This window comes from Erithacus rubecula (assembly GCF_903797595.1).
Source record: "Erithacus rubecula genome assembly, chromosome: 1".
NCBI lineage: Eukaryota > Metazoa > Chordata > Aves > Passeriformes > Muscicapidae > Erithacus > Erithacus rubecula.
In genome coordinates this window covers 21756888-21779110 of record NC_136658.1, presented here as the reverse complement: position 1 = coordinate 21779110, position 22223 = coordinate 21756888, and the positions used below count along the sequence as shown (strand labels likewise).

Here is a 22223-nt window from a genome sequence, read left to right as displayed (position 1 = left end):
AGTCCCCTTAAAACTATTGTGTCAGTCATGATACGGTCTGGAGACTTATGTGAGCAGCTTGCTTTTTTGGTATTTTTCAAAAATGCCTTTTCCCTGATTCCAGCAATATTTGGGATCAAGTCACCAGTTTTGGTGTGGCTGGTGGTGAATGAAAGTCAAGGATAATAGCTCCATTTTGTGTGGCTGTTTGTGGTGTGAGCTGATGAGCCTCACTTCAGTCCTAGAGGGCAGCCATCCACATCATACAGATGGTTGTTGCAGTTGGCACTTAGTGAAGTGCATGGATTGCTCTTTGCATTTAGCCACCTCAAATGCAAAAAAAAAACCCTCCCACTCCTATTTGTGGACAGAATCCATGCTTTCACTGCCTCTTGGCTCTCCATGGAAAGCAGATGACACTTCAGGCTTACTCGATGTCAGTTCCTGAGTATTCGAAACACGGAACTACTACACGGGCAGGCAGAGGCGATGTAGTACCTATCCTAGGGCAGCTCAGCATGGCATATCTCAGCATAACTCCTGCCCACCCAGGACCAGTGTTAGCTGGCCTAGGTGTACACACTGTGATTTCTTCAGCCCATTCCCCTCAAAGACAGGGAAAATAGGGATAGCCAGACTCAGCTGTTTTTCTTCCTGCTTGGTACACAAACGAATTCCACATCCATAATGTGGAAACACAGATATGTTCCTGAGCCTCCCATTCAAACATTTCTATGTCTCTAGCTGTGCCTTACAGTCTGTGCTCCTCAAAGAGTGTTGCTCTGGGCCCTGTCCCCTTTAAACAGGGTTTTAGTGTTTTGCATTGGAGAGGAAGGATGTGGTATCTGTAGGGCTGGGTTCATGCTGGTCCATCCATTCCTGAATGCATAGTGACAAAATCTGTTTAGTCAGGTTCGTCTCGCTAGTCCTGCACTACCAGAAGTACTGATAAATGGCGTTAAAAGGATGCAGTACGGATTTGTGGTGTCCATGCTCTGACTGTTTGCCTGCATTTTTCCTCAGGTTTTCAGAAGGTAGGGAAGTTAGGAGCCAGACTTGCTGTTTCGCTATCTGCTTCCAGCAGGGGGAGATGGGTCCAGAGAGTTATTTCTTCTGGGAACACATACAAAAATAACATTATCTATTTTACTCATGAGGCACTCTCCTAGGATTTGTGTGATTCCTGCTTGTTTGGCCTTTTATACTTATGCATCCTGTTGCTTTGACTTCTGTACATTTCTAAAAGCAAACAAGACCTATCAGCTTTAGGTTTTGTTTTTGTTTTATTTTTCACAAGGCTCACAAGACACTCAAGGAAATTTCTTGCTCATCTCATTATTATTATTATTGTTATTATTTATTTATTTATTTATTTATTTATGCTACAGCAGTTTTAATAAGGATTGTATAAATGTGTAAGAAGATGAAATCATCCCCTGTATTGCTACATCATCAGAGAGGGGCCTCTGAGTCCTCTGTAATGCACCTCTTTTGGTAGGGAGGCATGGCCACATGCAGTCCCACCTTGAATCAGGATCTTACTGGAGCCTGGAGACAGAATTCCTTCCTTCTCCCTCCCTGAAACCCCTCTGTCATTCTCCATATAAAACATATTGGTGCCACTTTCTAGGAACTATATTTAACTAAGCATTAAATTTAGATTTAACTGGATAGTTATTGCCTCCTAAGTAAATACTCTGAGATAAGGAAATATTTAGTGAGCTCTAGCAGTTAGGTGGCAGATGTTTCTTGCATTGCATAATAGTTAATCTTTGACAAATATATTTTTCTTACTCCACAGGCATTTAATTAACATACAATAGCTCTTATTAAATGTAGATGAAACATATTTGGGAGACCCTTGTAAAAAGAATCCATGCAACACTGGCTTGCAAGAGGGGTGCATTTTTTTCATTGGTAACTTCATATGAGACCAGGTCATTTAGCTGTACTCTAAAGTCTGCCACGGGAAGTGCAGAGGTTTCCCCTTGGTGATGCTCCTCTTCTGGCATGCCAGCATCTCTGTGCCTTGCACTGTCCATCCTAGAGTGGTGGTTACTAGTCAGCAATCAGGTATCACCAGCATGGTCTTCTCCAGAGCAATACCCTTGCAGAGTGGCATCTCTCTCTGCAGCAGCTTGGGTATATCTAGTGTGTGGATTAACCCCTTTAGCTCCTCATTCCTCTCCCCCTCTTGTGCTATCGCTGCCAAGTCTACTGCAGAGGAAACATCTGACTTGCCTCACTGCTTAGCTTGAATACAAAGCAGTCATCTCTTCTTGCTGCTGCATGCTTGGCACTGGAGGAGCAGTGTCACGACCTTAATCCCTAATTTGTGAGCCTTTAACACTTGCAGGGTTTGTTTAAGTACTCAGACAGTGTGGCCTTTCCATACCAAGGCTGCAGGGGCCAGTTTTTAGGAGTTCAGAAGGCAACTGGATGTATTCCTGGAAGAAGAAAATCATTCAAGTGCCATTAACTACAGTGCCACTTGGCTGGGGACATGTCTTAGCCATAAATCACTAGAAATAGATGCGCCCTGGGGCAATACCGCTGCATGCTTGCCTTGTGCTTGAGAGCTTCACCAAGCATTGGCTTTAGCCTGTTTGGAGACAGGAGGAAGGGTTAGGGGGTCCTTTGATCTGGTCCCACATGGCCTTTTCTATGACAGTGACATTCCTTATGTCTCTTCGGTTTGAGCGTGCTGTATCCCACAAGGCTGCAGGAGCAGAGGTGACGCAGGCTACCTACAAGACCTGTTCTTTCCCTTCCTGCACACACGAGTACCAGCGCTGTGACCACACATGACAGCAACTCCCAGCCGAATAACTCTCAGCATGGATTTTCTTGCAGCTCATTCTCTGGACCCTTCTTAAATCTCCTCTTCCCTCTTTGCTTCCCCGTCCCAGCCCCGTCGTGCTTCGGTCGCAGGTTTACATTAGCCAAGCATCCCTAGGAGCAGTTCCGATCCCTCCCGCAAGCAGAGATCGGGCTGGTGGAATGGCAGGCAGGAATCAGCAATAAAACATACGGCTTATTCCTTTCCATTAATTTAATTTCCCTTCTCTTTGCGGTGGCGGTGGGCGGTGGGCTGTGGGCTGCGGGAGCGTTCCCGGGCGGGCAGTGCTGCTGCCGGCGGGCGCGGGGCTCAGCTGCGGGCTCTGGCAGCGGCAGCACAGGCCGAGCATTCAATTCACACCGCGGGCAGCTCAATGCCGGCATTGTCTCGCTCCGGCGCTCCGAGGCTGGGAAAGGAGGTGGGGGGCGGGAAGGGCTGTGTGGAGAGAGGTGGGAGGGAGGGATGTACAACTGGTTATCTGGCGAGAGGAAAGTCTGAGAGGGGAAGAAGCAAGGTTTGAGGCTGCAGAGGCATTTGCCAAGGATGCTGCTCTGTAAATCAGCTAGCGTGTGGCTTCAGGCCGCTAAGCCAAGTTATTTGCACTTTTGGCCACAGCTCTTCTTTCCTCACTATTTCATCTTGAGAATATTGGCCGTACCTTCCTCCGTCCTCTGTGCCCTACTCGCTGTGCCTTCCGCTCAGCAGCTCCCGGCTGCTCCTGCCTTCTCTCTTCCCGCTCCAGTTACCCACTCCCCTCCTCCTCTCCTATCCCCTTTCCTCTGCCTCTCCCTTCTCCCCTCTCTTTCGGGGCTTCCTTCCTCTGCCTTGCAGCCGTCATGCCTTTCCAAGTCCCCTCTCCCCTCCCCGGCCGCCGTTCCGTGTTCCCCCGGGCAGCCCCGGTCCCCGGCGCGGGCCCCCGGGCGGCTGCGGCTGCGGCCGGGGAAGCGGGAGCGGATGGGGAGCGTGCCCAAGGGAATGGGAGGGAATGGGTGCTGCGCCCGCGGGAAGGGGAGCGGATGGGTGCTGCGCCCGCGGGAAGGAGGGCGGATGGCGGCTGCGGCCGCTGGAGCGGGAGTGAATGGGGAGCGCGGCCCGCGGGAATGAGAGGGAATGGGGGCTGCGCCCGCGGGAAGGGGAGCGGATGGGGAGCGCGGCCCGCGGCTCCCTCCGCGCCCGCCGCCGCCGCTGTGGTGCCGAGCTGCCGTCTCATGAGTAAGGCTCCCTCCTCCTTCTCTCCCTCTCTCCTCCTCCTCCTCCTCCCTCCCTCGCTCCGCCTGGGAAAGTGGGTTAGGAGGGAGCGCGGGGCTGGAGGCTGCACAGCCACAGGACTATCCCCTCCCGCATCCCGGTGGCACAGGATTCCTCTTGTTCCTTTTCCTTTTTTTTTTTTTTTTTTTTTTTTCCTTTTCCCTCTCACCTCTCTTCATCACTCTAAACGGATCGATTTAATTGTTATCATTTCGTAGTTATTTTGCTACCTTTTTCGTCTTGCTTTTTTTTTTTTTCTTTTTAATTTGAAGACTCTCTGAAGACTTTTTTTTATCTATTTTTTTTTTTTCGAAAGCCTTAAAAAAAAAAAAAATACAAGGAAGGAAAAGAAGCCAGCAAAAGACTGAAAAGAGCACGAGAAAGTGGCAGCTGAGAAGGACTGTGAAATCACCTCCCCTTTCTTGGGCTGTCGATCAGAGCGAGAGTTGTACATTATTATTATTGTTTTCTTTCTAAGTCTATCTGTCCACACACACGGGCAGAGAAAGAGACAAGTACTGACAGTGAAACTCGACGAGACCAGCCATGGTAGCAAGGGCTCAGCCTGATCGGAAACAATTACCGCTGGTCCTACTGAGATTGCTTTGCCTTCTCCCTACAGGGCTGCCAGTCCGCAGCGTGGATTTTAGCCGAGGTACCGATAACATCACCGTGAGGCAAGGGGACACAGCCATCCTCAGGTAGGGCATTTTGCCAACTTTTCCTCTTCTATGTGTGCATCTAAATAGCCATGTATGCAAAGTGTACGTGTGATGTGATACAAATTTGTGTGTATGTGTCTGTTGAGAGTGTGTGTTATTTTACCTCTCAAACTGCGGTAGCAGCAGCTGCTAAAAACAGGCTCTGTGTGTGTGTTTGTGTTTTAATCTGAAAAAACTGCAAAGCTTTTGAACACTTCTTGCCACACCACCCTCTGTGTACTGCTCTGGATTGAAAGAATTTCAGTGGGGAAAGATCTGCTTGTGTTAGCCAGCTCTTGTGAACGTACACTTTCCACCAGCCCTGCAGTATCAATAGAGGAATCGAAAAGGGATCCAGCTGTGATTGCCAGATGTTCCATTGATTTTCCCATGCTTTTTTTTTTTTTTTTTTTTTTTTTTTTTTTTTTTTTTTTTGTACATATGCAAAAACTTCAGCCCTGGTGCTGCCAGAACTCTCAAGCAAGTTCTTTTGGGAAACTCTTGTCTTTTAAATTTGTTTATTTATTTTTCTGCTCTGTGGGCAGGGAAGATGGATACAGTAGTTGAAAAGGATGGTGAAAAAATGGTGTAGCAGCTCTGACATTTACGACAATTGTGTCTTAGTGTGTTGGGTTTTTTGCAGGGCTAAATGAATGTGTGAATGCTGTGCCTGTGTGTCTGGTAGTGATGAGGATGTCTGCATATGAAACCTTGCTAACTGGCACTATTGAGTGTTATATTTCTGGTTTCATTGTGCAGGTTTTCCAAAGGTACTTCTGACACTACTTGGGCTTTCAGTTAGGAGAGTCCCAAATAGCTGAACTGCAGTAGTCTTTTTTCTGTAGGTTTCTTTTTTCAAATTCTGCCGTGCTCAACTTACCTGCAGTAACTACCCTACTGAAGGAAAATTCTGCATGTGTGAGTGTGCACACTGTGTATTATGGCTGTAAAACTACTAGATGTAATTTAAAATAATTCTGTGATCTGTATGAGGAGCTGATAGTGCACAAGCCCTGAAGCATCAAGGGAGCAATCCCCTAGTAAAGCTAACAGCAGTAGCAAAGTTTTCTTTCTCTTTCTGTGAAATAAATCCTGCTGAATGTCACCAAATGCTCTGCTACCCAATCCCCTGTGTACTGCATCCCTCCTGTTTAATGATAGAGGGACGAAGGATGCTGGAAGAGGGATGTGTGTGAGAGAGTGTGTGTGTGTATGTGTGTGTGTACACATATCACTGCTTCGGCTGCCTCCCATGTCCTCGGTTGTTTTGATCCTGGAATACCCATTCAGCAGCTTCCATTCCCCAGCTCTCCAGACTTGTTAACTTGAATGTAAGATTTATCCACACAGAGTAATAGGATTTACAGAGTAATTCATCTGCCTTGCATATGCAGTGGAAGCAGTTTAGATTCGACATGGTAAACACCTAACAAGGGGTGTTGCCTCTGACTCCAGCTTTTCTACTCTGTCTTCCACTCACTACCAATTCATATATCCCATTAACCCTTTTTTAGCAGGACTCTTAGCTGACTTATCCCATTTTTAAAGGCAAAACACTTCCATCAATCATTTATTTTGGAGGGGCTGCTCAGACAGATGCTTACCAGCATATGTTTGGTACATGCAGCAGCAGACAAGTCATTAAGCTCACTTGCCCAGACAGGGGTCACTAGATTTCTATTTCCCACTTAACCTTGGAGCTTTTCAGTTTATCTAGATGCTGTGTGCTAAAGCTGCATTGGCAGCCAAGAGGGCTAAGCGGATGGTGGAGATGGTGCCTGCAAGTGCTGTGTGTAAACCATTCCTTCATCAGCAAGCTCCACGGGCTGCATGGGAGAGTGGTTTCAGTGATTGCGTGTGGCTTGCCAGTGTTATGTCAGGCACTAAAATAAAACACCTGAGTGAAGTGATCCAGCTGTGTCAGCCAGATGTGTGCCAAGTGACACAGTCTGCAGGAGCAGCACACCACCCGGCCATGTAAATGCTTGCCCCAGGCAATACTGTGTTCCTGGCAAGCTGCATTTCTGTCACAAGTGACTGTGGCCAGTGCACTGGCTGTACCTTTTTCCTTCAGCTGCCTTCCTAAGCTCTTTAAGCAGATCCAGCCAGCTTTTCACATTTCCTAGGAAGGGGAGTTGTCTCCTCTCCCTTTCCATGGGACCAGACCCAGGTTCCTGGGATATTTCAGTTCCTCCTTTAGACAAGAACCAGAAACCAGGCTGTACTAGGAGACAGACTGCCACATGAAGCTGGAAGGGGTGAGATTTCTCGATGTCCCATGGACTTTAGGTCCTGCAGGATAGCATTTCATGTCCTCAGTTTTCAAGGATAGGTTTGTTTGCTAGCTTCTCCCTCACTGTTTTGTCAACCCTCCAAAACATAACTCACTTTAAGACAGCCTTGTTTTGAAAAACTCTCAGTGTCTCGCTCTTCTTCTCTATAGATCCACTATGACAACAGAAGGAAAAGAGCTAGATGGGAAAAAAAAACCAAAAAAAACCAAACTGCATTAGATGATCTATACTAATTGTGTTCAAAGCAGAGCTTTATGTCCACAGAGAGATAGGTAAGAGTTTTCTATACATGGATCGTATCACCTATCTTTGCTAAACATCTGGTTCAGAGGGATTGTGTAGCATCAGTTTACCAGTACCCAGTGGCTCCTGTAGCTTGAAGGGAAATGAAAATGTGGGAGGGAGAAAAAATGATACGCAGTTGGAGAGAAATAAAAGCAGTATACATAGTGATAAGATAACTAAAAACATTTTGTTCCTGTAAATTGTGATGCAAATCATTCAGCAAATCACCAAGGACAGGATATTCTAAATGAGTCTTCCTCTTTGGGGCCTTATACATTTGCATATAGGGCTACACTTGTAGGTGGAAGAATGGGTGGGTGGACTGATCTACGAAGTGGAGAAAAATAGTTTATTACAAGCCCTAATGTTCCTAAAGGAAGCCAGTCCTCAGAAGCTTCATCTGCAGCTTGTTACTCAGAATAGAATTAATCTGAAAAGTTTGGATATGACTTTTTAAAGCTATAGCATTTAAAATATTCCCTCAGTATGGGACTATTAAAAAATGTCCCTAACTCTAAACTGGCTCATGTCCTAAATGACCTGGCAGCAGATTTGATTCATTTGTCAGCCTTGATGAAGGTTGATGACTCTTAGCAAGTATTTGGCATGGGGAAGTTAGGGAATTGCAGAGAGAATAAAAATAGCTCATGATAGACTATCCACAGGGAAAAGTGTAATGATCTGCTCCTTAGAGCAAGACAGAAAAGAGAGGAGGGGTCTGAGAGCTGCAACAGGTGAGAAGGGCTGAGCAGAGTTGCTGCTGTTTGTCCAGATTCAACCAAGAAAACAGAGAAGTATGTTTTAAATATGACACTGTATATTTGTGAGCCTGTCAGATTTACTAAAGTTTCATTTTTTTTTAACTCTGTCTTCTGCAAGAGAAGGACACTGAACCTTATTTTGAGTATTGAGAGGAAACTTTGGCTACAGTTCCTGCTGATGTCTTGCTTTCAAGATTACAATAATGATGTTTTCAGATTTTGTGTGCAACTTTCCTGCTTGGTGTTAGGAAAAGAAGAAAAGAATATCAAAACAAGGAATGCACAACATATCCCCCAAACAAATTAAATTAGGAAAAGGAAAACGGCCCCCAACTCCAAATCTTCTTGCTGTTTACCTGCCTTCAGTATCCCTTCCCACCTCATTTACTCTGCACATGTTGAGTGAGCAAAGGGAGGTACACCCCCCTGTGCTCTATAACACACTTTCAGCCTTGGGAGGGACATGAGGAATATGAGGATATTGGCTAACTGGGGATATGTGCAGTAATGAAGAGCAGCTGCTGCAAACTGGAAAGGAAGGGGCTGTTTCTGTTTTTGTTTAGCACTCTGGAGAGTTTAAAAGCTAAATGGCAGTGGGGAGTCCATGCTGTGGAATCAGGTACTTGTACAGCATGTTGGGGAAAGATCAGCTGCCTCAGGAATCACCACAGCAGCTCACCTCAGAGTGTCTTCAAAGAGCTCATCTGAGGGTGTCAAGCAGGACTTGGAGGTTGCCCAGGGATTTTAGAAGTCCTGGCAAAAGTGCAGATTTAGCTTTTAAAACCTCCCCAAATGGAGCTCATCACCAGCTGGAACCAAAATGGGTCACATCTCCATTCCAATCTGTTCTGTTATACCAGTACAAATCCACTAAAGCCCAAGGACAGAGCTAGAAATATTCCATTTGTCTTTGGGGCAGATTCCCAGGGACTGCAAATAAAGAGGTACAAGTGACTCATACAGGGCATAAGCTTCTGAGCACTGCTCAGATGACGTTCAGCCTTTGGAGAACTGGGATCTCACCAAGACCAGAATTTGGCTCATTGCTCCTGAGTTTTTCCAAGCATCAACTTTTCATCAAGAATTAAAGAATTAAAGCAATCTGATGCTGACATACAGATGAAAACCAATGTTTGACTGAGTGTGCATTTTTGATTTCTACAGGTATTTTAAAATTATGTAAAGTTTCAGGCTGATAGCACATTTAGGAACATCCATCCTAATGGGTACTTAGTTTCTTCAAGTTGCGTGTGTCAAAGGATGGGCTGGAATCAAATTACCAGCAGTAATGTCAGTGCTGTTGCTGTAATCCTGCAATATAAGCAATTTATGCAAACGCTGTTCTTGGCCTCCCAGTATTTTGCTGATACGTTACACATGGAGCTGTGCTGGAGGACAAAGGCACCTCAGGAAAAATAGCAATACAGCATCACAACAAAGTTTATGCTCTATACCGTCATTTTAAAAGAAAAGTAAAAGCTGTTCAGATTACACTTATAATTAGCATATGATTTATAAGAGGGAGCACTGAGCTGAGCCCTTTGCTAGAAATGAGACTAGTCATGTTCAAACGTATAATGCCACATAATAATACAGTCTTGGCAGTAAAATTGTAACCTTGATTATTAGTGGTATTGTTGTGCCACTTAGAGGCCACCACTAGGTTCAGGCACCCTTTGTATTCAGTGCCACATGGGCAGAGTGAGAGATCCCCTCCTCTTCAGGCAGGGGACTATTAGCTGGGATGGACCCAGGCTTGGGGTGGGCAGGAGGTGAGGGGACTCACCCAGGGCTGTTTGCAGGGCCCAGGCACACCCAGCCTAGTGACCTGTCCATTAGCTTGGGCTGCCTTTTGGCTCAGCCACACAACAACCCAGCAAATGTGACAAATGAGGATTCCCTAGTATGTGCTCATCAGCACTGGTGTTGACTAACAGTCCCAAGTGCTTTCCTCTCTCTCCAGCCTGTACAAAGCCTTCATTATCAAATCTAGTGTCCATGTGTTGAGACAGAGTAAGTTGGGATCTGTGCAAATTCTGCTGATTCTTTCCTTCAAATGAAAAATAAAAATGCATAAATGTAGTAACAGATGATGTTGCAAAACTTCCAGCTCTGGCAGCAGATGGTGCCATTATATGAAGGCACACATGCATCCATAGGGATGTGTGCGCATACATGTGATAAAAGAAGTTGCAATATGTGTATGGTCAAAAGCTGGCAATCATCTTCTCTCCTTATATCTATGCACTACTTTATATGATGTGCCCAGAGGTAAGGGTACCCTTTGTGAGAATGTGCTTTCTAAAAGTTGGGACTAACCTCTCACAAGGAAAAGTAGAATGGAAATTAAAAAAAGAAAGGCTTTCTTTGGTGAAATGAAGTCTGTTTAATAACACTGTATGTATATTTTGCATTCAGAAAGATGGAGAGACAGTATTGAACTGTTTGGCTTTAACCTCCTCCCCTGAGTCTGCACACACACTTCAGTTTGCAACTAAGTACCATATGTTTTCTTACTTAGTTGGCATTATAATTTATATAGTACTACGTGTTACCTGAAGTGTCTCAGAGTTGCTGCCTCTTCCACTCACCTCTCCAGCAGGTCATGAGGAAAAACCTGTTCTTAAAATAGCTCATAGTTACTGGAATTTGCCTCTCATAACTGTAAGTTTTCAAAATATATATTACACATACCTGCCCTTTATGTCCAGACCCACAGGCATCTGATTCTAATAGATCTGCAGGGCCACAACTTGCTGCTGATGCAGAAGCAGGGCTTCAACAGGCTCACTGTGAGGCTGAATATAGCCATTTTCATTGAAGTCACCTAGTTTTGTTGTCCATCAAAATTCACTGTGGTTTGCGTGAACTAGTGCTCTGCTGGAGTGAGTGCAATGGAGGGCACAAAGGTGAAGTCAGGAATTTACTGAGCTTTCTTTTACTGTTCTCTTGCTGAAGAAAAAAGGAATGTGATTTTCAGCTGAATGTGACACCAAAGCATTTGCTTCAGGCTTTGAGCACATCTAACGTGCCTGGTTTTATGGTAAGTAATGGGAACTAATAATGATGAGTTTCACCTCTGCCTAGAAAACAGCTATTTCAAAATAATCTGAACCACCAGTCCCCTCTGTGCTCATATATTTCTGCAGATTTTTATTAGGAGCAACTTGGTTGTGTGGGAGAGGCCGGCTGTGATCCTAAAGTTCCCCCACTGTGCTCAGCCCTGTGCAAAGAGGAGAAATAGCACTGCTGCAGCTCTATTGATTTCACTGGGGCTGGGCTTCCTCAGGCCCACATAACTTGATGGAAATGAGCCCACTCACACTGGGCTCTGCATTCAGCAGATACTTTGCAAGAGCACATCTGTATGAAATTTGGGATGTGTGTGCTTGTATGTGACTGTGTGAAAGGGTGTGCTTCCCTATATTTGCTTCCATTTTAAAGTGGAAAGTGTTTTCTTGGGTGTAGTTGGACAAATGTTCATATCTTTTTTTAAGTTGTCACATTTGCAACTGGGAGGCAGCACTGCCAGATGGACAGGATAAGGGTCTGCTTACTTGGAGGTCTCTGTGGCTTTTTCCAGCTCCTGGAAAATCAGGAATCAGAAATCCTGGAAAATCCTCAGTAGTGGAGGATGTGAGCAGTAGAGTGAGGAGTAGAAGTGTCCTTGTGTTTCAGTGTGTTTCAGTTGCTACAGCTGTTAAATAAAAAAACAGCAGGTATATAGCAACAGAATATAGTAGTATCTTCATCTTCTGAGGAAGTGATTAACACCACTGTAGATCTGGCCAATAATGTCCCCTTGCAGTAGCAACCTGAACCACTCTCACCAATTTGTATTTCAGTGGCAGAAGGAAGTAGTGAAAACTTGGAAAGAGCAGGGAGGCTTCTTTTCTGCAAACACCCTCCTTCTCTCCTGTAAGAACCCAGACATGTCTCAACCATTTCTCATCACAGGTGCTCTCCTTAGATGAGTTCCTAGAAGAGCACCAGATTATGAGGGAAAGGGAAGGGCCAAGAGGGCTCCAGCTCCTCATGTGCTAACCTCTGTTCTGTGCACTTGCAAAACAAAAGGGGAATGGTCACATCACTGTGCAGCTGTGACTCGTGATGCCATTGCATCCCCTCCTCCCTGGGTCAGCAGGATGACCATGTTGGAGATGCACTGCTGTCACTGTCCCTAACATGGTACAACTTAGTGTATCAGTGAGAACAGTGCCCTACCAGGGATGGTGCTGCTGATGCTTTTCCAGTGTAGGAAACCACAGATACTTTAACCAGGAGCACAATAGTGCCTATATGGCAGCTACGCCAGTGCTCTGCTTCCTCCTCCATCCCAAACTGGTTGTCCACTCTCACATGAGACCATGATTAAGAGCTGCACATCAAGTCACCTTTCATGCCTTCCCCTGCAAATAAAACCCGTGTTGAAATCCACTGGCAAGCAGCATCCATGACTTTGAATAGTAAATACAAATCTCTTCTTTTGCCCCTCTCTCTCTCTCTCTCTCTCTCTCTGTTATTAAGCTGACAGGCACTTAGCCAATTATCCAGTCATCATCTCAGCTGTATTTATGACGGAGGAAGAGACAAAACACCCATCTCTTGTCTTCAGGGCTTCAGCTGAGTCTCCCTTGTGAGCTGTAGCATTTCCCCTTGTCTAAGCTGCTTAGAATACACATGGAAAGAAACCAGTGAAGGAGTTTAGTTGACAAGAGGGATGGGGGAGTAGAGGTGGAGAAAGAGGTCTGCTCCCCCAGACCAGAGGCATGCCAGAGTTGTCATTGTTTGGCACTGCTTTTGTGTTTAAATTTGGCAGAGCGCACACGTCTTTGTTGCATAAGGCTGCAATGGATGGGGAATGCGGTGGCTGTGGATACTTGCAAAGTCCTTTTGCAGGGATGAAAAGTCAGGAACTATGTGGTGGCAGATTGTGAGTCTCTGCCTTAAAGTGAGGGAGTCACATGTACTTGGGGACGTGTTGTGAATCTGTGATTTGGATCCAGGAGCCACCTCTAATCCCCGATGCGGTACTGCGCCTAGAACATACAGCCTGCGCTGGCTCAAGTGTTTACTCCAAACAGCAAAATTTAGGGAAATAGCACTGAAGTGTTCTGTGAATATTTTCATGAATGTTAAAAATGAATTCACTTTGGCTGCAGCTGTGCTTCCTTTGTGTGTGTGCATGTGCATCTTCTTTTCTTTCCCCCTTGTGAATAATCTGAGTGGATGAGTTTTCCTTGCCCTGGCGTTCATGGACAAAATGTTTTTAAAAGGTCCATAGATGAGCAAAACAAGGCTCTAGCAGCAACTTATGCAGCTGGAAGCCCTGTCTGTACAGATTTGCAGGCATGTGCCCCTTCCTCACCTTAAACAAAGACACTAATTTTGTGTATATGCCTGTGTACTCTTGATGTATATTTGTGTTGGATGTTGCTTAGGGAGCACTGGACATGGTTCTTGCAACCCCTCATAGGAGCCCAGGCATAAAAGCAGTTGAACAAGTGATATGTAGAGCTGATCACAGCTGGAGCTACAATAATTTATGTGCATGTGACAAGAGAAAATTACCTTTAAACTCTGCACCCAACCAATCAATCTTGCAGCAGCCTGTTCTTGCTCGAAAAGGTGCCTCAGGCCAAGCCTATCAAGCTGAGAAAAAGAAAGGTTAAAATGTTCCAACATCATTATGTCTTCCTTTTCCTTTGGAGGAGAGCAGCCACAGTGACAAAGTCTAGATGACTCCTTCACACCAGCTTCTTTGTAGTGAGTTTCATTCCCACCTCCAGCCCAGATTCTCAACTGGAGTCAGCATGAATTTGTCCATGGTCAGGCCCAGTGCTCGTCTGGTCAGAGAATAGAAAGGAAAGCATGTGACAGAGAGGACCAGGCACAAATAAGCGTGCTGGAATAGGAAAGTGCTCAAGAGGGGAGGAAAACATTACCACTGCAAGGTAGCAATTATTGGGTGCTGCAGGTATGCTAGGAAACCCCCATCTGTTCCAGGGTGTCCTCTGAGCTTGGAGAAAAGTGAGATTCCAGGAGTGATTACTCCCTGAAAAATGATTGTCCCCTCTCTGCCAAATATGATGTAACATGATCCGTAGTCTCTATCCCTGCAGCAATAGAGCAGGGATCCTGCACCAGCTGAGGCAGTTGTTTATTGGGGCTTCACAGGGGAAGGGGCACTGGAGCCTCCCTCCTCCTATGAGCAGAGACGTGTGGGCTGTGATTTAGTGGGCAATGTTTGTCCTTTCAGTGCAGGCAGGTTTATTAGCAGTCCTCTCGAGTCAAAGGACAGGGGAGGTTTTAAGCTAGTGGAAGAAGATGGAGAGGGGCTGCTGCAGCCTTCCCTCCCCGCTTTTCACATTTGCTGCCCCCTTAGCCTTTGGCATGCTGGTTAAATAGGGGTGGTCCTTCCACAACCCCCTGACAATTCTCAGACAGGTTCTGTCCCTTGTCTCCAGCTCTTCAGACTGGCCCCACAATGTATTTATTTTGTCTTCCTACATAGAATGCCTGGTGCATATATGTTCTGTGAACTCATAGAAAGGGTGTGTTTAGGAGGGTTAGTAAGAAATGGGGCTGTGCCACCAGTAAAGTTCTTCCTAGCAGATATATAGTTTGATGCCTTTTGCATCCCTGTGATGTGTGTCTCCATCTTTCAGTTGTGGGAAATGGAGTGGTAGGAGATCCTATTCGTTTGAGGTGATTGAAAGGCAAGATCTTAGGCTGCAGGCTGCTGCGAATAAACCTTGCTGCTGTCAGCAGAGCAACACACTGCAGTCCGTTCTTGGTGTGCTGTGATTCTACTCCTGGAACTTGGAAGGAGTCAACTGAGGGCTTTTTCTCTCTCTGTTGTAGCTTTTGCATGGGTGGGAAGCTTGTCACTCTCGTGTGATGCTGACGTGGAGTGACACATCAGCACTGGGATGCAAATCTGAGATTTTCTTGTGCAAGTGGCAAAAAAGGCAGATGCATTTAAAAGACAATGGTGATGCAATGTTAGGGAAAGTTCTCAGTGTTCAAATTGCCAGACCTCTCTAACCTTGAAGCATCAGGACTTTAGCTGGTGATTATGATCATTTCAGGCAGATTTGTCCATTGCAGAAACTGTAAAAACTTTGGAGACAGTCCCACATTTGCCCCCAGCCCCCATTTGGCATGAAACCATAAGATGCTACAGAAGACTAAAGCCAGCTGCTGGTGCTGTAACAGGGATGTTCCTCTGTGGTGGTTACTCTTTATTAACCTCTTGTGGCACATTTTTGTGGGACTGTGTCTCTGAAGCTTTGGTGAAAACTCACACATCTTGGCTGCTTTTACACTTAAGGGAAACCTGAGATTGGCATCCATAATCAGGAGCAGAAGGTGCTGCAGGCAATCTGTCTTCCTTGCACTGCATTAAACCCATTTTAGTTTTTTCAGTTAAATATCAAAATATCTGTCCACCCACACATCCTCCCCACTGCATCAACTGTGGTTAGGGATGGGCCATCTGTAGGACTTTTACCTGGGTAAGGGGGTCCATGGGGGTTCTTGCGTAACATGCTTCATGCGTATTCACTGGCCTTTAGAGTGGCATTTCTTTCCTTCCTATTCTCCTGGCTGGTCTCCAGTACTGGCAATGAGTCAGAGGCATGCAGGTCTATCAATTTGAATAGTGTGTCCCAAGGTGGAGGAACATGTGCAGCTTTGTTCTTCCCTGACTTGGGAAGTAGTGCTTAAATGCAGGCCAGGTGGGTCAAGGACTTTGGACATGGTCAGATCAGTTAGCCTTTTAAATGCCTTTTTTTTTGTTTTTCCCCCCACAGGAAGCTCAAAGTGGGAGCAGCATTCATCTCCCAGAGCAGAGAGAAGGAAGGGAATGCATTAGATTTTACAGCATCGTTGTGTTGTGCTGTAGCTGTGTCCCTGCTTCAGTGGAAGTGCTGGCTGCTTGCTGATCACTGCAGTAGGGTCCTGTGTCTCTTTGGAGTGCTTTATGTTTCTAAGGAGATGTGGTCCAGTTGGATGGACTCCAGAAGAGAAAAGTGGGAATGATCATAAGTCTAGACAGCATACTCATGAGGAGAGTTGGATGGAAATGGGGCTGTTAGGACTAAAGAAGAGAGGACTAAACATGAGATATGCATAAGAGCATGCAGGTAGATAAGATACAAAAGAAAGGAATTATGTCTTCTACAGAAGAAGATGGGGAGGAGTTTAAGATTGTAGCAAGAGAGACAGGTTTAATATTGGTAAGCTCTGCAACAGTAAAGATAGCAAAACATTGAATCAAATTTCCTTGGGAGGCTGTGTGACTCCATCACTGGAGGGCTTTAAGAACAGACTAGACATGTAAAAGGAGTGACAGATGCCACAAATGACAAAGTAGAACTGATCCATCTTTCACAGAGTAGAACAGACTAGATGGTTCCTTTGGTTCTCTTCTACCTCTGCTACTTGATTCTGTGCTGCCTTTAGGCTCAGAGAACAGCAGCAGCATAGGCAGAAATACAGCTGAAAGGTTCAGGGAAGTGCTTCAATGAAATGCTGAGGGAGCCTGGCCAGGAGGTCCTTACCCATTTCTTTAGCTGTGGCTGACCTTCTCCCTTTCATCTCAGGAGCGTGATGTGCTCCAAGGAGACTGTCATCAGTGCCACTCCAGTCCAAGCATGTGACACGTAACCTATCTGGCAAACAGAAGTAAGAATCAGTGTCAAAACTATCCCTAAAACCGATTTTCTTCTGCAGTCACTCAGATTTTTTTTCTCCTCTGCTGCCCTTCGAGGGCCACAGGATGTACAGGATGCTTTACCTTAATTGTGGTAGGGAAAAACAAGTTGAAGGCTCAGTGCTTTATCCTGGGAAAGTTAGAGGATGTTGCTGAATGCTCACTTCACGAGGCTTTGTCAGCACGTTCTGTTAATGAAATGTCACCTTTTATCGGTATGAAATCACTTTGTGCATTGGTATATGAGCCCATGAGGATTTCAGTCTACCTGAGGGGTGGATGTGGTGCAATTTGTGAGTACTCCTGGGGCTTTTCACCACTAGGGAGGTGGCACATGACATAATGCCCAAAGTGGAGCAGGTGACAAGCCTTGCAGCTACTGAGCCTTTAGCAGTGAACTGGGTGCACGTGAAGCAATGATGAAACTCCAGTGCAGTAAGGATGTAGAGGTGAGTGGAAAAAGGATGTTTTAAGAGGTTGAGGAGCAATATAAGAGAGGAAATGCTCTTCAGGGAAGGAGGGGAAGAGCATAAAGGGGCCTGCTGTAAAGTTTGGAGTAATGTGCTTGGTGTTAATCTTTCTCTGGCTGTAGTGACCCAGCTGTTGCTAACCTGGCCAGGCAAGCTGCCAGAGGCTGTCTCCATTGCTCACCCATCGTCCACTCTCATCCTGTCTCTGACTGGTGTTTTCTTGTCAGCATTTCTCTTCCACAGATCGATTCCTCCTTGGCTCATCCCAGTAATTTTAAGCATAGAGAGAAACTTCCTATTGGTGGTGAGAGATAATCAAGCTGAATATTATCCATCTCTGAAGTGCAGGCAGTCTGTAAGCAGAGCTAAAGTCAATATCTTGGCAGATGTTGCCTTGCATTGATTTATCTTCTCCTAGAGCAGGGTGGATGGTCTCAAAGAAGGCAGTGTGGTCACCTGGCCAACTCCCAAAACATTTGCAGGCTACATTACTTTGCTTGATTTGGTCTCCAGAAGCTGTTCTCCTTAGTGTCAGGTGGTAGAACAGTATGGTGCCAAACTCACAAATCCCTCCTTTGCACTCATCAGTGTTATTTCTTGTGCTAAGACACATCCTGGGCTCAGAGCACCAGCTCACGGTGCTAAGCTAAGTCAGCCTCATTTACTGACTTAATGGAGCAAGGCAACAAATGTTTGTGCTGCTGCTGGAGTAGGGGAGAGGAACAGGGGACCCATGCCCCAGAATGGCCTTGCAACATGGGGGTTTTTCCTTGCAGGGAATCTGGATGTGTCAGAGAGGAAAGTAAGTGAGAGGAAGCATCCGTGTGAGCAGCAGGAATGGTGGTAAACAGGCAGGGCCCCTCTTCAAACCATAGGAATTACAGTCAGCAGATTGCTGTGCAGGAGAGGGTGGGAGGAAGGGGGGATGCTGGCAGATAGAGGGGGCTGGTGGAGGCAGACTGTGGGGAGACCAGTTGCCAGGCAGGAGGGCCCCAGGAGAGTGCTGCTCCTGGGCTTTGCCCTGTCAGAACAAGCGGACAAGGCATGCAAGACTACCTGTATAGAGTTCCAGTTCCCAGCTCCCAAGCATAATGCACTCTCTGTTTCCAGAGCCTTTTGAGCTCTCCTCCTCTGTCTGGGAGCTCCAGGTTTGGCTTTGGCAGGAAAGGGCCTCCAGCAGAGTAGGCAGGAGGTTTTTCAAAACCACAGCTAAAGAGAAACCATCTGTATGATCTCAAGTAACAGACACTCTCAGGCAAAACCCATCCCCTTTGGTACCATCCCCTTCCCCCAGCCCCTCATCTCCCCAGCCCTGGCTGAGCCCTTCACAGCCCTTCTCTGCCTACCCTGCTGCTTCCATGCTGGAGCAGCAGACACTGCACAGATACATCTACGACATCTCTGGTTCTGCAGTTTCCCCCAGGGTGTGGACAGATGCTGATTGTCTTCATGCCCAGTTGGGGACAGCAGGAATTGTTAAAAATAGCATCAGTTCCTTGCATGGCAAAGACAGAACTTTCCCCTAGAAGTCCACTGCTCTGCTCCCAGGACTCACTGGGAGGTCTCTTAAATGTCACATAATGTTTGCAGCAGAGAGTACCTCTGGAGGCTTCCTGTGGGCTCAGGGCTTGATCCAGGCAGAAATTGGAACAGATTCACTGAATATTTCCCCACAATCTAATTCTTTCTGCCTGTCCCTGTCATTTTTATGTGAACAGCAGTTTCTGTTAAGCAGAGACTTGGGACTGAAATAGGAGTAGCTGCAGTAGTGATCACTTAAGATGCATAAACCTGGTGTGTTGGAGAAAGAAATAGGTCTGGAGCAGCATAAGGCATATAGAGATGCCAGGACAGAGCTGGTGTAGGGTCCCCCAGTTCAGGAGAACTTTGCTGGGGATACTGCCAGTGCCACAACACAGAAAGGGGTGCTATGAGCAAGAAAACTTTACTGCAGGAAAGTAATATACTTTTCCAGCACTAAAGATTCTCTCTGCTTTCCTGGGGGTTTGATTTGCTTCTGTAGGAGTGCAGATTGCATAAGGAGCCAAAAGCAACCTGTTTAGAAGCAGGGCTGTTCATCCTCCTCCTCTGCTCCCTGCCCTCAGGCAGAGGGTATTGCTTAACACCTCTGGGCAGCTGAAGCCCTTTCCATCTCTGCAGCTGACACCAGGCTGCTCCTGACAGCAGCCGGGCACCCCCTGCTGCAGCACCACTTCAGCCTTAGGCACTGCTTGCTGTGTCTGCATCAGCAAAAGTCCCTTCGCTGGGGGTTTGTGGCTACCGGGGCTGCTGTGCTTGCCAGCTGGAGATCTCCCTGCAGGCACTGTGGGGAGCAGCCCCGGCGGTGTGCACACTGATATTTAAATTGAAATGATGAGATTCAGGGAGCAATAAGGAGCAGTACCAAGACTTGGATGGCCTCCACCTCACGTGTGCCTGACAGAGGCTCCCAGTGCATGTGGAGGCCCAGCTTGGATCGCTGGCATTCTGCGTATTGTACTGTCGCTCTCTGTGATTTCTGCTCTGTCCTTGCTTGCTCTCATTTCCTTTGTGTTTATTATTCTAATTTATTGAGTTACCTGGAGTGTTTTCACAGACACCAAGGTTGCTTTGCAGAAATTAATGATTGTGCATTCTGCCTGTTGGTACCTTGCATAGGCCTTGCTTTTATGTGATAGAGACTAAGATAAGCTCAGAGAAAATGAAAATGTTAACCTCTATTAAAAGCATGCCTAGAAAAGTTGTTGTCAGATCTATGCCAGGGCATATGAGTATTTGAGATTATTTAGCTTAGTAGCCCCTGCCATTTCTGAATCTCAAAGTATTTTAATTTATTTCCCCTATGAGACAAGCCACTATTTGTCCCCATTTTGTAGTGTGGGAAATGGAGGTTTGAAAAGGAGATTTGTCTCAGTAAATTAGTGGCCAGACATAGGTGACCAAAATCTCTGATGGCTGGAACCCCAGTTTTTAGGTCCTGTTCACAGCTATGCTACCTTACTGGCTGCTGGACTAGAATATCACATTGATGCCTCCTAATGTAATACAAAACGAAGAGATCATCTTTCCTCAACTGTGGTCAGAAAGCCCAGATCTTGGCAGTTCCAATTTAGTGGAAATGAAGCTGTGGGAGGGACCACTCTACTTCTTTTGAGTTCCCAAGGAAATCTATGACTGGTGTTTGCCATCTGAGTGTTCTCCTCAGTAAAATGGAGATTCTAGTCCAGAGAATGAGCATTTTTGTAAAGGAGGAAGCTACTTTCATGCATTTTGTGAAGAAAGGGAAGAAATTGAGAAGAGACCCCGACACACAGCAGTGTAAAGTGTTTTGCTGGGTTTTGATGTGCTTATTCACTTTTTTGGAAAGGAGTAAAGCAGGGTATCAGAAAAGGTGGTTACAAAGTATGTAACAGTTCACACAGCTCTGCAGGAAGATCTAGATGGGGTCATAGGAAATGACAGGCCTGTAAATCTTAGAACTACGTAGGTGGCAGGTCCTTTCAGGGGCTGATACTATAAATCTATTGAAACAAGCTGTCTTTTCCCTAGAAGTTTACTGAGAAAGTGTACTCCCTGATTGGTCAGGGAATGCCAAATGCAGAATTTTGTGAAGATCACAAAGTCACAGGGGTGACATGATACAGGGGGAGAATTTTCATCTGCTGGAACACAAGCCATCTGAAAGGGAAGTTTCTTTTCAGGTACTCCATGAGCTCATTAAAACATAGGATGATCATTTTCCTCTCTTGCTTGAACATTTAAAAGTCCTTAAGAGAGAGTGCCTTTCAAACAGACTCTCGTTTAGCATATATGAATTTCCTCCCAAACAGAAGAATTTACGAAACAGCAGATGATAGCAGAACCCTTTTATATCAGTATCTTGCATTTTTGAATTTGCATTATATAAGGAAATACAAAAACCTTCTAAGTGGGCAAATATGGAGAATCATAGAAATAACTTGCTGATAGGAGAAATTTCTGAGTCCTGGACAGATTGTTTCCTGCTTGTGTTCTGAAGCAAGAGGACTGATATCAGTGGTGTTGGGGATAAGGGGTCATGAACAGGAATTTGCCCATCATGTATGAAGTGACCACTGGTATCCTGTAATGTATTGCTTTTTGGCATATCATTAGGCCTGGGTGCTACTTTGTGGCAGTGAACTACACACATTGCACTTAGTAGGAAAGCAGCAAATCCTTCCCAGCCTTACCTTATGGGTAGTGTTTCTTGTATGGGATGCTCCCTACCTTTATCACCGTGTTTGCCTTTGCTGTATTCTTGATTATTTTATTTATCCTTCACTATCCAGCCTGCTTTGTTTCCTCTTTGAAGCAAAATTCCCCAGTGTTTTTAATCTCCTCTCTTACAGATATTTTGTGAGGTCCCTAACTCATTGTTGTCACCTGTCCCTAAACCCTTTTTATTTCTATTGCATCTTTGGAACAATGTATTGCAGTACAGTACTGCACTTAGCCTTCTTTTTTTTCCTCTTTGTCTCAATGCATCCTATCATTATATTTGGGTTCTTGTCCATTCTGAACAGAGGATTTTAATGAGTTTGCAATGCATTAATCTGAATTTCTGAATGACTGTATTTAATTTAGAAGCCAACAAGGTAACTCAGATAATTCCTTCCAGAATGTGCATCACCTGTAATTGTGTGTTTGGCCAGTGCTTCTGATTAAGGCAAGGTGTAGCCCAGCAGAATTATTTTTTCGCCCCTGTTTGTAAACTAAGTCAATGCACTGCTCATTTGAGCTCTTGTTTATGGAGCTCCTTTTTATTTTTTTTTTTTTTCTCTCGCCTTCCTTAAAATTAACTGTTTCTTTGAGCAGTCTTATTGCCTTCTTTGGAATCTTTGAGGTGAGGTGTCACCTCTGCTAATGGTGTAAGAATGTTCCTGTGGAGAGGTTGCTGTGCTCTGCTCAT

General features: G+C 45.6%; 1 protein-coding gene across 4 annotated transcripts in view; it reads left to right on the top strand.

Moving 5' to 3' along the window:
* Positions 1–22223, top strand: part of LSAMP (limbic system associated membrane protein) — a 986958-nt gene that overhangs the window by 685838 nt on the left and 278897 nt on the right. For 2 of the 4 annotated variants that reach the window (XM_079305981.1, XM_079305984.1), the window contains exon 1: positions 4104–4767. In XM_079305981.1, the coding sequence (XP_079162107.1) occupies positions 4613–4767 (155 nt within the window). In that variant the 5' untranslated portion in view covers positions 4104–4612. Of the gene's footprint in view, positions 1–3946; positions 4031–4103; positions 4768–22223 lie in introns of those variants that run through there. The other 2 variants (XM_079305983.1, XM_079305982.1) reach the window with 2 other exon arrangements.